The following is a 14,145-nucleotide window of genomic DNA, read 5'->3' as shown; positions in this document are numbered from 1 at the left end:
TCCAAGTTTGAGAAGAAACCCATTCACAGACCTGGTATGAAGTTCGTCAACAAATCTCAACCTCCAAAAATGCCTTTCAGCGGCTGGAACAAGATCAGAGATGATAGATCCTTCGCCGACGTTGTGGGAAGGCGCAACAACTCATCTAAGGTGCATCCTCCTCCTGTGGTCTCGGAAATCAAACTATCGCAGGTTCTTGCAATGGAGAGATCTTGCAATATGATTCTTCTTGGTGAAGTCACAAGCTTTGACCTTCTTAACGATCTTCCAAATCTGTTGAATGCTGATGGTTGCATCCCATGCCAAGTTTTCTTTGCTGGAGGTTTGAAGGTATTACTAAAGTTTCATGTACAAGGTGATGCTACTGGATACCTCAACAATGAATACTAATGGAATAGATGGTTCAAATGGTTAAAGTTGGGGTTTAATGAAGAATTGAAATTCGAGAGACAAGCATGGGTTAAGATCATCGGTCTTCCCATTCACTTAGGGTCTGATGCCAACGTTACTTCAATTGTTAGCTCGCTCGGTAAAATATTAGAAGTGGATGGTCAAAATTGGAGGTGTATTAATTTGGCGTCTGCTCATGCCCGCATCCTCACCGCCAGTAAAAAACTCATAAACGAGGAAGTTTGTTGTACCTTCAATGGGAAGTCCTTCTGCATTGGCATCGTCGAATGTGTTGATGTCTGGGAACCATTCTCCAAGTACAATAATTCCAATGATTGCTCCCCAGACCCTGGCAACATGGAGGATTTGGAGGATGATGTCGTAGATAAGGCCTCTTCAGATGAAGATGACGATGGTATTTCTGATACCTGGTGCGAAAACTTTCATGATCTGGAAGAAGGTGAAATTGGCGGGAACTCCGGTGAACAAAATCCTATTACCGATGGCAACGATGACGTCAGGCGGCAATCGACAACGGCTCCGATTTCGGTGATTCCCGATAACGTTAATGCAATATTAAATGCGGAACATGAAAAGTCATCTGGCACGCTTGATTCTAAAAGGTCAGCCGATTTTGTTCATGTTGGGCCAACTATTCCTTTTAATTCCCCCTTGCCTCCAGATGGGCTGTTACCCAATTCGTTAGCCCAAATTAATGGTGATCCAGATCCATTACTTGACGCCCCCATCACGATATCTGGTGTCGGTGAATCTAAATCCAAAAAAAGAAAATTAGATAGATCCACTTTTAATATTCCCGCTTTCTCCCTTCCCCCTCGCCGCTTATCCACTGAATTCGGGATCTCTCCCAATCGTAACCTGGTTTCTCCAACTCTTGCTGGCTCCTTTGACTTAAACATTTCCATTCCAAATCCCAGTGCTACATCAAATCTTGTTGAAAGCTCCTCCGACTCTAGCAACATTATCAAATCTCCTGAGCATTCCCTCTTCTTAAAGGTGACGAGAAAGGTGATTGGATCGTCCGAAACTCATTAGCCAGTCTTTCAAGCAACTGTCTCCTGAGCATTCCCTCTTCTTGGAATCTCCTTTCTCATCCGAGGAGATCAAATCAGTCGTGTGGTCATGTGGGGTGATAAGGCTCCTGGTCCTGATGGTCTGACGTTCAAACTCATCAAAAATAAATGGGAAATTATGAAAAATGATGTCTTAAACTTTGTTAAGTATTTTGAAAGAACTAGTTCTCTTACTTCTGGCTGCAATTCATCATTTATTACCCTTATCCCTAAAGTAGGTGACCCGCTCACTCTCTCTGAATATCGCCCCATCAGTCTCATTGGATGCATGTATAAGCTAGTGGCCAAGCTACTCGCTAATCGGTTAAAAAGGGTGGTTGGTTCGGTCGTAGACGAAGTCCAGTCTGCGTACATTGAAGGTCGAAACATCCTTGATGGTCCCCTAATCATGAATGAAATCTTATCCTGGGCCAAGAAATCCAAGAAAAAGATTTTTCTTTTCAAAGTGGATTTCGAAAAAGCTTTCGATTCCATTAATTGGAATTACCTCGAGTCAGTCATGACGCAAATGGGTTTTGGTGAAAAATGGAGACAATGGATCTTGGGATGCTTATCCTCCTCTAGGGCATCGGTTCTTATTAACGGTTCCCCCACAGAAGAATTCCTTATCTCCAAAGGTGTTAGACAAGGAGATCCTCTCTCTCCTTTCCTGTTCATCATTGCCATGGAAGGATTGAACATTGCGACTAGGAATGCGGGTGAAAAATCTTTATTCACTGGTATTAAACTTCCGTCTGGAGGCCCATCCATATCCCATCTATTTTACACCGATGATGCCATCTTTGCTGGTGAATGGGACTATGGATGCATGAAAAACTTAGCAAGTATCCTCAAATGTTTCCATATCACCTCTGGGCTGAAAGTTAACTTTCTTAAATCTCGGATATTCGGATTGGGAACTAATGATTTGGAACTGACCGAAACGGCTCGAATCCTTGGTTGTTTAAAAGGTGAATTCCCTTTCACTTATTTGGGGGTCCCGGTGGGGGCAAATATGGCCTTGAAAAAACATTGGAAACCAATCTTGAACAAAATTCAATCCAAACTCTCGTGTTGGAAAGCAAAATCACTATCATTTGGCGGGCGTCTAACCCTCGTGAAATCTGTTCTTGGTAGCCTACCAACATATTATATGTCTTTATTCAAAACACCACACGGTATCCTTGAAGCCTTGGAGAAAATAAGGCGCAAATTTCTTTGGGGTGGAGATGATCTTAAAAACAAAATTCATTGGGTCGGTTGGTCAAAAGTTATCGCTCCAAAAGATAAGGGGGGTCTTGGAGTTGGCATGCTAAGAGCTCAAAACATTGCTCTTCTGGCCAAATGGTGGTGACGCTTGATGAATGAAAATGGAAGTCTTTGGAAATCGGTCATAATGAGCATTCACAATCTTTACAGGAAGCCTGCTACTTATTTAGCCAGGAAATCCTCGTCTGGAGTATGGTGCAACATTTCTAAAGCCATTGAGTCCCTTGCTGCTTTAAATATCGACTACAATGACCTATTCAAACTCAATCCCGGTGCGGACATTAAAATTCTGTTTTGGAAGGATGCATGGTGCGGTATCGTCCCCTTCCAACAAAAATTCCCTCGCCTTTACCAGTTAGAATCCACAAAATGTTGTTTTTTGAATGAGAGGTTGTCAAGGAACGGTTTTTCATGGTGTTGGAAGCATGAACTGAATGATGCTGGTGAATTAAGCGAAATCTTACAATTATACAATGATATTGGAAATTTGGGCTTCAAAAATGTTCCCCATTTCGGTTTGATCAGTTTCACCTTATCAGCAAATGGGGAATACATTGTAAACTTTATGAGGAGACTAATTGACTCCAAATTGATCCATTACAATGGACAAGTAATTTGTTGGGAAAATGTGATCCCTTTGAAAGTCAAGTGCTTCGTTTGGAGGGCCTCGATGGGTAGAATCCCTATAGCTGACACTTTGGCTTTCAGGGGTATTAACATCACAAATTCAGAGTGCCCGATGTGTAATAAGGAGCTAGAATCAGTGGATCATCTCCTAGTTCGCTGTGAGTATGCTCAGGTGGTTCTTGAATGGATTTTCAAATGGTGCGGTTTTCAATCTAGGAGTTTCGCTTGTGTGTTGGAATTCATTGATCACGTGGCCTCATTAGATAGCTGTCCGAGGAAAATATTGATAACAAACACGGTGTTCTATTGTCTCCTTTGGAATATTTGGAGGGCTAGAAATGACAAAGTTTTCAAAAACATATGGACTCCCCCGACAAAATGTGCTGATAATATCATCTCGCAATCATATATTTGGTGCAAACACAGGAGCAAGTTCGGAGGTGGTTGCTGGGTGGAATGGAGCTGTTCACCTTTCTTGCATTCAAATTCACCTTTTCATAATGTTGTATTTTCTTCCCAGTTTCGTGTGTGTCTTAGTTGCTGGCTAAGCTTGTGCCTTTTCTTTACTTTTTATATTTATCTCATTTGCCGTTAAAAAAAAAAAAAAAAAAAGCTATGCGCCAAAGATAGCCTAGTAAAATCTAAGATCGGAGGAAAGGTTTACGCCAAAAGATTGATCCCGATTTCTTATAGATTAATCTGTCGGTTTGAACATCTTTCTAGAATTGATTTGCTTAACATTCTCTAACACCTTACATTATTCATGAATGGGAATAGAACCATGGAAACTGTGTGAAGTGGTTTATTTAATATATATATCCAATCCACCTCCAAACTACAATCTATTGCCAGCCAATTATACATCTTGAAAAATTAGGCCTACGGCTTAGTAGTCCTGGCATGTGACCTTCTGAAAACTCTGCTGCAAATATCACCAACTACAATTAATTATATCTGGTTTTTATATTATGAAATGATTCCTCCATACCAAGTAATATGAGCTTTATTTGGAATTGTTTAATAAAATACAAATTCCTTTTTGAGAAATGACACATATTTAATTTTCGAATATAATTATTTCTCCCTTAGTATGTAAAAGGTATCACCGATAGGTCTACTTAGCAACGACCCACTGTCGTCCCTACAGGTTTGTCGCTATAGGTATTCATTTTGTAATCAAATTAATTGTTATCAAATCATACTATACTAAAATATCATTAAATTTCGCTAAATGTTAAACATATCATCATTTAATTGGGTAGGAGGATTTTTAGGAACAAAAGTTAAAGGTAACAGGATATTTAATTTCTCCAAATACATATATATTAAACTTTTCTATTTGGTCAATTTCATTTGTAGGTAAATAAACCTCGACTACAGTTGCTCAAACTCATAAATGAATTTTTTTTTTTGAAACGGAAAATGCGATATAAATATATATATAAAAGGAAAAGAACAAGCACTCACGGTTATTAACTTCTTTCTATTTTATATAATATGGTACTTTCTTGGAAAAGAAGTTGATTAACAAAGCTATAAATATATGTTTCAAATCGTCTAAAGAACAGCTCCACATTCCTAGCCAATTTCAAAAAGAAACTACATATACACTCGTTTTCCTCCAATTAATCTTCTACACATGGGTCTTATTCGATTGCCTTCTTTAGTTTCCAATGTAAAATGCTTTGGCAGATCGACCTCTCTTCGTGACAGAAGTTATCAAAGTGATGTGCCAAAAGGTCATCTTGCAGTGTACGTTGGTGAAACCCAGAAGAGGCGGTTTGTTGTCCCAATATCTTACTTGGATCAACCATTGTTTCAAGTTTTGTTGCGTCAATCTGAGGAAGAATTTGGGTTTGACCACCCAATGGGAGGTCTAACCATTTCCTGCAAAGAAGATGAATTTGTCAAGCTTACCACCCTGTTGGAAACTTCATGATAGTTTTTTCTCGATTTTTTTTTTTAATTCCTGTAGAATCGGTGGTAAATTTAACTATAATACCCATGCACGTTTGGGTAAATACATGTATATCTTGAAATCTTTTACAGATTTTTGTAATGTAAAAGAGATTATATATACATTATTTGTTATTGTAATTCATATGCAGAAATATTTTGGACGGGTAGAGCATCTGGATTCTAGATCCACAATTGCATGGAACATGGAAAGTGAAGCTTTGTGAGACCTAGTAATTAATCCCAACAATCTGTAAATACCAATGAAAGTATGAAACTAGAAGCACAAGTACCACTACCACTTGTTGGGATGATGAAGATCAAGATGTGTCATGAGTTTGCATAATCATCAAGATATCAATACCCTGAATAGTGAATACTAAAAAATCATATACGTGGTGGCATATACAAATGTAAACCTAATTAACAACCAACTGAAACAAAAATTACATATCTCCGGACTATGGCAAAAAGACAAAGATCGCTAAAAGTCTGCACCTTCAAATTAGGGCATCCACAATGCATTGAAATCCATAGAGTTCAATGGATTGTTACATCATTTTTTTATAATACATACAACTGTATATTTTTTCCTAAAACGCATTGAACTTTACAAAGTTTAATAGAATGCATGTTACAAAATGTAATTTATAGTAAATATTTAAGAATTAAAAACTTTTTTTTTTCAATTGAAGAGTTTAATGATCATTGAACTCCAAATTCATTAAATATCAAGGTGGTATATCACAATGGTAGAGTTTCATCTATTGAATGACACATAGGTTTGTAATCTTATTCAACTCTCCCATTAAACTCGTAATTGTGGATGTTCTTACCAATAACCAAAAACGAGACTTATAAGACTAATTTATGTCTCGAAATTTTATGCGACATTTCATGACTTTAAGTACGTACGGAAGATGTCGCCTATTTCCTCCACTCCGACTTGCATGACATGACATGAAGTCGGCAATTGCAAATCGAGTACCAATGTAGGGTCTATGATGAGCTTTTGGTATATGTGTCTTAAAATGAATACCAGATTTTCACTTGTGCAACATTCTTAATTTGTGATTTTATTTTTCAGTTTTATCTTAGTAAAATGAAATTGTTGAATTTCGTCAAGCATTAGGTACCGTCTTATCTTATGTAATCATTTTCAGTTATATAGAGATCATTATTTTATAATCTATGGTTGGATCTGCCAAACCTTGAATCCCATCTTTTACAAGGAAGCCTCCTTGTAAGCTTGAAAACGGACTAATTAGTTTCAGTGAATTAAAAAATATATAGGGAACTTGTTCCCATGACGGAGGAAGTATATATGAACCAACTTTTTTAATTATTTTGCTAATTTTGATGTGTGAGGATAAAGATACCTTCGACGTATAATTGCTTGCTCCAATGATTAGTCTTCTATCCGAGCTATACGCGTTTGTTTATTTTTATTTTTAGATTTAGATTTATTTCTACTAAAGATTTGTTTACAATTTAATATGCTGAAAAGTAGCATATATCTTGTTGAGCAAAGCCACGTAAGGCACGTCCTTTCCAGCACATGGTAATCTTCTATGCATGCTGCCGCGAACCCTTCTGAAAGTCTGAAACTATAAGTCTTCTATCCCATCTAGAAATCTACTTGGCAATCGTGTTCTTCAAGAACTTATGCATCTTAAAAGAAATTTCTCACTCTTCTACATGGGTGTTATGGGATTGTCTTCGTCGCGGGTTCCTGGTTAGAAAGTTTCAATAGATCGAAATGCTATAAAATAGATCAACTATTAATGTGGGAAGGTGCAATAGAACAACCATAAGAACACAAGTGAAAAACCAAAAAAAAAAAAAAAAAAAAAGAAAAAAAGAAACCACTTGAAGAACACTATAAATTGACCTCTTGTAATAAAATGGGTTACAATTATGGCTGTTAAAATTGTATCATGAAAAACCAACAAACACGTTACCAACCAAACCAAGAAAGTTGGTGGTTAATATATTTGGTAGTCAACATGTTTGGTTAGTAGCATCATACCAATTGAACAATTTTGGTATTGTAATAGTACAAAATTTATATATATATATATATATATATATATATATATATATATATATATATATATATATATATATATACATATATATATATATATATATATATATATATATATATATATATATATATATATATATAAACTGGATCGGGTGAAGACTCATTTTAAAGTGAGTACTCGTGAGGACACCTTAAAAAAGTTGAAAAAAAAATCTAAAAAAAAATACAAATCATAAAATCGAGCATAGATCTATGTCCGGGAGAAAAAAAAATTGGAAATTTTTTTTTTGGATCATTAAGATTGAATTATGAATCATAATGATGCAAAATAAAAAATTAAAATTGAATCATGGATCAATTTTAATGATGCAATTTTTTTTTTCCAATTTTTTTTCTCCTTGACATAGATTTATGCTCGATTTGATTATTTGTATTTTTTAGATTTTTTTTCAATTCTTTTAAGGTGTCATCACGAGTCCTAACTTTAAAATGAATCCTCACAGGAACCGGACGATATATATATATATATATATATATATATATATATATATATATATATATATATATATATATATATATATATATATATATATATAGTTCAAGTGATAACACAGTTTAAAGTGAGAACATGAGGACAAATTGCAGCCATTAGATTTTTTTATTTAAGGGTCAACATAAATAACAATGTCTAATATGTATTCTATCGTGATTTTGGTATGGAAACATATTCAACAGTGATTTATACGTGTTTAATGATAATTATGTAACAACCAATAATCATAAAAAAGGTAAGTCTATCAATATCAAACGATTAATGATAAACCCTCGCAGAAAAATCTTCCGAAATCGTTTCCATTTCGGTTCAAACGATCGTCACAAAATCTTCAACAAAAATTCCAAGAAATTATTACAAATTTGATGCGGAATGAGGTGGACGAGATCACAAAGCTTACTTAGGAGTCCAAGAATGATTGAATCGGGTTTTCAATCAAATTTTACTAACACGAATGACAATGCTATCGATCTTGATGAAGTCGACGTGTTGTACATTGACTCAGGTAACCTAAAGATTTCGGTTTTTTATGTACATTTGTATTTAGGGTTTTTTCAATCAGTGTTTTTGAGAAAGTAGGATTTGTTTGTTATTTGTTGGTAAAATTGAAGTTGTTGATTAACAAGTATTTGATAGTAAATGCAAGAGTATATTCGATTCTGGGTACGAAGGCGTGGTATATTTTTCAGTTTTTTGTTGTTAAGTGAAAGGTTCTTGACTGTGAATGAATGTGTGTGTATAAATGTGTTGTATATGAGTCAAAATTCTATGTGGAACGGAAACATATTCATATATGAGTTAATAAGTATGTGCAAGAGTTGTTGAGTAACATATATTTTGATTAAGAAGGATGTAAAAAATCATGCAAGAGATTAAGAAGGATGTAAACAGCTGAGTATCTTAACATTGAAATTGTTGATATTTGTTATGCAATAAGTAATATGTATTCATATCTAATTATATGAAATCATAGTACATAAACTATCAACATATAATACGTAAAGGAGTACATGGTATATGGTAAATCTAGTTTGCTTCAAGTTAATAAAATATTATGTATGCTGTATATTCAAAACTGCTTTTCTGTTAGGCCAATACTTTGATATTAGAAAAGAAGTAATCTACGAAGAAGTTTGTGAAAGGTCTAGTATGCTCAAGAGTCGTATTAAAGTAATATTGCTAATTAACATATGATATTAATGAGCCACACTAACAACAACTTGATATAATTGATTATTTATTAGCATTTGATTTTAATAAATATTCAATAAAACTCTTATAATTAAATTGGAAATTATTTATTTCATGGAAATAATAATTTTCATTAGCAAGTAATAATTATATAATTCATATGGTATGAATTAATAAGTTGCGTACAACTTTTTGGACTAGTTGAAACCCTTTTGTCTTTTACTCAAAAGACAAAGTTTATATTTTATAAAACTTGAGTTTATAAAATTTAAACTAACTCTTCTTTTTATTTATAAATTCCGAAAATTAGATAAAGATAATGAGTTATGGGTTTTCCATTAGTTTATTCAAACGAAATGAAGCATGGGAGACATGTTTATGACATGGGGACATATGTGCTTAAATAAGAGGCTTTCATTCTTGATATAAGAGGCTTTCATTCTTGACATGGGGACCTAATGGTTAAATAAGAGGCTTTCATTCTTGACATGGGGACCTAATGGTTAATACTTTCACTTTATGCATATAAATAAGAGGCTTTCATTCTTGAAATGTTGCTCATTTTCTTTCCTCTTAAAACCGTAACATGCTTAGAGCATGTTACTCTCTCCCTTTTGTTCTTCTTTTCTTCAAGAATACTTGCATCTTCATGCCTTCTTTAAGTTCATATTGGTTATGAACTTAAAGCTTAAGGGTTTAAGAGTTTTGGACTAGCATCTACATCAAGTTGAGTCATTGTTGGTGTCTCAAAGGTTCCACATTCTTCATCAACTTCCAAGCCTCCCAAGAGGACCCAAAGAACTACAAAGGTTGTTATTTATTCATCATTTCTATGGTCGGTGTTTTAATCTTTCTACAACTTATAAGAAGATCCTTTGTGGGTATAAAATTTTATGTTATTTCAAAATTTTAAGTCTTCCGTTGCCATATTTTTCTAGTTTATGAAACTATTTTCGAATTAAAACCCAACAGTTTACTCGTATGAATGTACAGTATATGAGTCAAAATTCTATGTTGAGTATGTTAACATTGAAATTGTTGATTTTTGTGATACTTAACTGAATATGTATTCATCTGTTATTATATGAAATCATGCATAAAGGTTCAACATAGAATAGGTAAAGGAGTCCATGGTATGTGTTAAATCTAGTTTGCTACAAGGTAATAATATGTTATGTATGCAGAATATTCAAAACTGATATTCTTGTAATCCAGTATGTTGATATTACAAAACAAGTAATCTATGAAGAAGTTTACTATTTAGATATGAGTTAATTAGTATGTGTTATACTTGTTGATTAAAATCTGTTTTAAATGTCTAATCTAAGAGAATAAGAAGGATGTGAACAGTTGAGTATGTGAACATTGAAATTGTTGATTTTTGTGATGCTTAACTGAATATGTATTCATCTCTGATTATATGAAATCATGCATAAAACTTCAACATAGAATAGATAAAGGAGTCCATGTTATGTGTTTAATCTAGTTTGCTACAAGGTAATAATATGTTATGTATGCAGAATATTCAAAACTACTATTCTTGTAATCCAATACGTTGATATTAGAAAAGTAGTAATCTATGAAAAATTTTACTTCTAGAAGTTAGTGTAAAATGTAAGAATGATTATGATGATTGTTGGGTTTTGAGCACTACAACATTCCTATGGTGTGCATGCAACCCTAATGCTTTGGATCTAGGTTTTTCTCAAGTTATACATGAACATAATCATCCAAAGCATAAACCCTAAGACTAGCATACACAATTTCGAATTTTACAACTAAAACCAAGTTAGATGAATACCTTTTCCTTGTAGCTAGTTGATCTTGACCTTCAAGAGCTTAGTGCCCCAATTGTTGCACCTTTAATGAGTCACAAACACCATGTAGCAATGGGGAATTATGAGATAGAGGTCAGGGACTCCTAAATCGACTAGGGTTTCTTATGGGATCATAGATACCGATTTTGAGGAGCTAGGGGTTCCTGTTATAGTTGAGGCTCTTAGGGTTTACAACTTGGAAACCCTAATTCTCTTGCTAAGGCCCTAAGCAACATATGGACTTCCATTTGACAAGCCATGGACGAAATCTTTATGGACTCTCATAGAGATTTCGTCCACCCAATAACAATGGGGTCCATGAGCCCAAACTACAACTATTACTGATTTACATAATCAGTCCCTGTTTATTTAATTAATCTCTTTTGATCACTAAATTAATTCCAAATTAATTTATGATCAATACTAATTAAATAATATGATTTCTCAATTAATATATTGTTCTTATAATATATTAATAAATCACAATTAACCTCTTTCACATAATTCATCCTATCAAATTGCTATGGTGAAGGCAATCCAAAAGGACCATGCTCATAATCAAATCAAGTACATACCAAAAATAGTTATGGGCTTAGACACTTAATCCAACAGTCTCCCACTTGGATAAGTCTAATAACTATTATTGCAAGTACAACTTCAGAATTTGATTAGTAATCGTAGCTCTCAAAAACCGCTGTCGAACTCTGATCTTATCAGTAACGAGTCCTTTAGATAAGGGATTATATATTCCTCCATTCTACAAGATATCTTATGGACATGAGATATGGATTATAATCATTCTCTCTGTCCATGTGTTGTTTCCCGATTTCCGATTTATGACGACTGACAACAGACTACAATTGAACACGTCAACTTAGTCCAGGCTTGGCCAAGCGCTTAGGTTTGTCATCACTAATTCATCGAGGGGCCCACAGATATCGCTTTTATCCCTTTAGGGTAAAAGGAACGGATAAACTTCGACTCATATGGTTGTTGTAACGCCCCGTTCCTGGTACGCATTTAACCTATTAAAGTATTCATTTTGTAAGAGCTACTCGATGAGTTGGTAGCCCTAACTCGTCGAGTAGATGCCAGCTTGGTCGCGGGGTTTAAATGGTCTACTCGACGAGTCGAAGCCTGGACTGGACAAGTAGGTCCATCAGGAGGAAACCCTAATCTTTAGGGTTTTCACCCTATTTAAACATCATATCTGGCCTCCACCCCAGCCTCTATCACCTCCAAACCCTAATCTCGAAACCCAAAACACCTTGAGTGATTTTGAGCTAGTTCTTGCCATTTTGAGTGTTATTGTGTCTTTTGAAGCTTGTGGAAGCAGAAGAAGATAGAAGGCTCAAAGGGGAAGAAGTAGATCCAGGAGCTACACTCCGTTTACTGCATTTTCTGGTAATCAAGTCCCTAACTTGATCCTTCTTCTCTTAGATCTATTTTTTTACATTTTATGAAGGAATTTGTCATAACTAGCATTTTAGCTACGAAATTTTATTCTTGTGTAATCATTCAACCATTGTAAAACATATACTCTAAGTAAATATCACTCAGTGCTCATTTAAATTCACCTTTCATGTTCAACAAAGAGTCTGAAAACCCTAGGAATCCCGGTTTAAGTCCATATTGGACTAGGATTTCCTTATTGGGCCTAATGGACCAATAAGTATTAAATTCAACTATTTTGGGCTTGGAAACCCTATTTGGATTCTAAATGGACCCAATTCATAAATCTATAACATTTTGGACCATTTAGGCCTAGAATGATTCATTATAACCCTAATGGGCCTTATTGGGCCATAGTTAATCCAATTAAACCTAGTAAACCAAAAACTCTCTTTTTCTTTCAAAATGGGTCGTGAACCATCTAATGAGCCCAATAGGCCGAAAAGTAATTATTGGGCCTCATAATTTGAGCCGATGCTGGAAATGGGCCAAGCAAATCTACCTCCCTTCTCTTTAGCCCATTTTCGGCCCAAGTAAAATTTAAAAAAAAAAAGAAGAATGGCTAATTGATTCAAATCATGACACATCACTTATGTTTAAAGGATAACCAAGCATAATGCATCACATACATCTAGACTAGTCCCATATTTCCATGCACACTTTCTCTTCCCTCTCTCTTTTTCTTTACCTCTCGGCCGAAGATACACACACACACACACTTCATTTGCAAACTTCTCTCAAATAATTTCTCAAACACTCACAAGAACACTCCTTCCTTTCCTCTCTAATTTTCGAGATTTTGAGCATCTTCAAGAAGGTTTTCACCACCAAAAATCATCATTCTTGGTAAGTCTTTACATATCCAAGTTATATAACTTCATTCTCATGTTAGATCACTCCTTCTAAGCAAGTTTTTGGTGATCATACTCCTAGAAACTTCTTAAGCTCGAAAGTTACTTCAAGGTGTTGCTAGGACCAAAAATCTATTCATCTCTTCTTCAAAACCGAAACATCAAAGCAAAGGTGAGTTCATACCCCCCTTATTTTCGGTTTTTATATGATTTTTGGGGGAGAATACAAGTAAAATGTGTAGATCTACGTGTTATATGCATGTCTTGTGTGATTTCTTAGTTTATTTTATAAAAATGTGTTAGATCTTAACAAATCTCGACATCATAAGTAACATGGAGTTAAGATCTATGAACTAACACACCTTACACATCATATTATCAAGTTAAAAGTGTTTATATGTTGAAGATATAAACATTTAAGGCAAAAACCATGTTAAGGGTCAAAATTGTCAAGAAAACAAAAGATAAGGGCAAAAAGTGACATATATGTTTTTATAAGGATCAAACAGGTCCTATTTGTATAAAAATGGATTTTTATGATAAACATGCTTTCCAAAGGGGCAAAAATGTAAATTTTAGCTTGATGGGCCAAACATTTGGGCCTCACGGTTTTAGGCCCAAATTTATGAAAAAATGAAAGTTTTGGGATTAAAAATGTTATTTGACCAAAGTTTGAGTCATAAATGTAAATAAACCAAATTTAAGGGTGAAAATAACATTTATTTCTAAATTGAACCAAAAATGTAACTTTTATCAAAATTGGGCCGAAAGTGTCAAATTTTACAAGCAAGGGGCTGAAAATGCAATTTTCTGCAAAACTGGGCTATAAATATCAAAATATAAATTCTTGGACTAAAACCGTGAATTTCTAAACATTTGGGACGAAAATACAAATTTTTATAAATTATGGACTAAAGTG

General features: G+C 34.5%; 1 protein-coding gene across 1 annotated transcript; it reads left to right on the top strand.

The window, feature by feature from the left end:
* Positions 1 to 4,998: 4,998 nt before the first annotated feature.
* On the top strand, positions 4,999 to 5,298 carry LOC145131445 (auxin-responsive protein SAUR21-like). The gene has a single exon (XM_079066125.1). It carries the CDS (start codon positions 4,999 to 5,001, stop codon positions 5,296 to 5,298), a length of 300 nt encoding a protein of 99 aa, XP_078922251.1.
* Positions 5,299 to 14,145: the final 8,847 nt, after the last annotated feature.

The sequence above is a fragment of the Lactuca virosa genome, chromosome 8, assembly GCF_052849685.1.
Source record: "Lactuca virosa cultivar CGN04683 chromosome 8, Lactuca_virosa_CGN04683_v6, whole genome shotgun sequence".
Lineage (NCBI taxonomy): Eukaryota > Viridiplantae > Streptophyta > Magnoliopsida > Asterales > Asteraceae > Lactuca > Lactuca virosa.
Note: the sequence above shows the minus strand (reverse complement) of the source record. Positions and strands in the feature narration are given on the sequence as shown.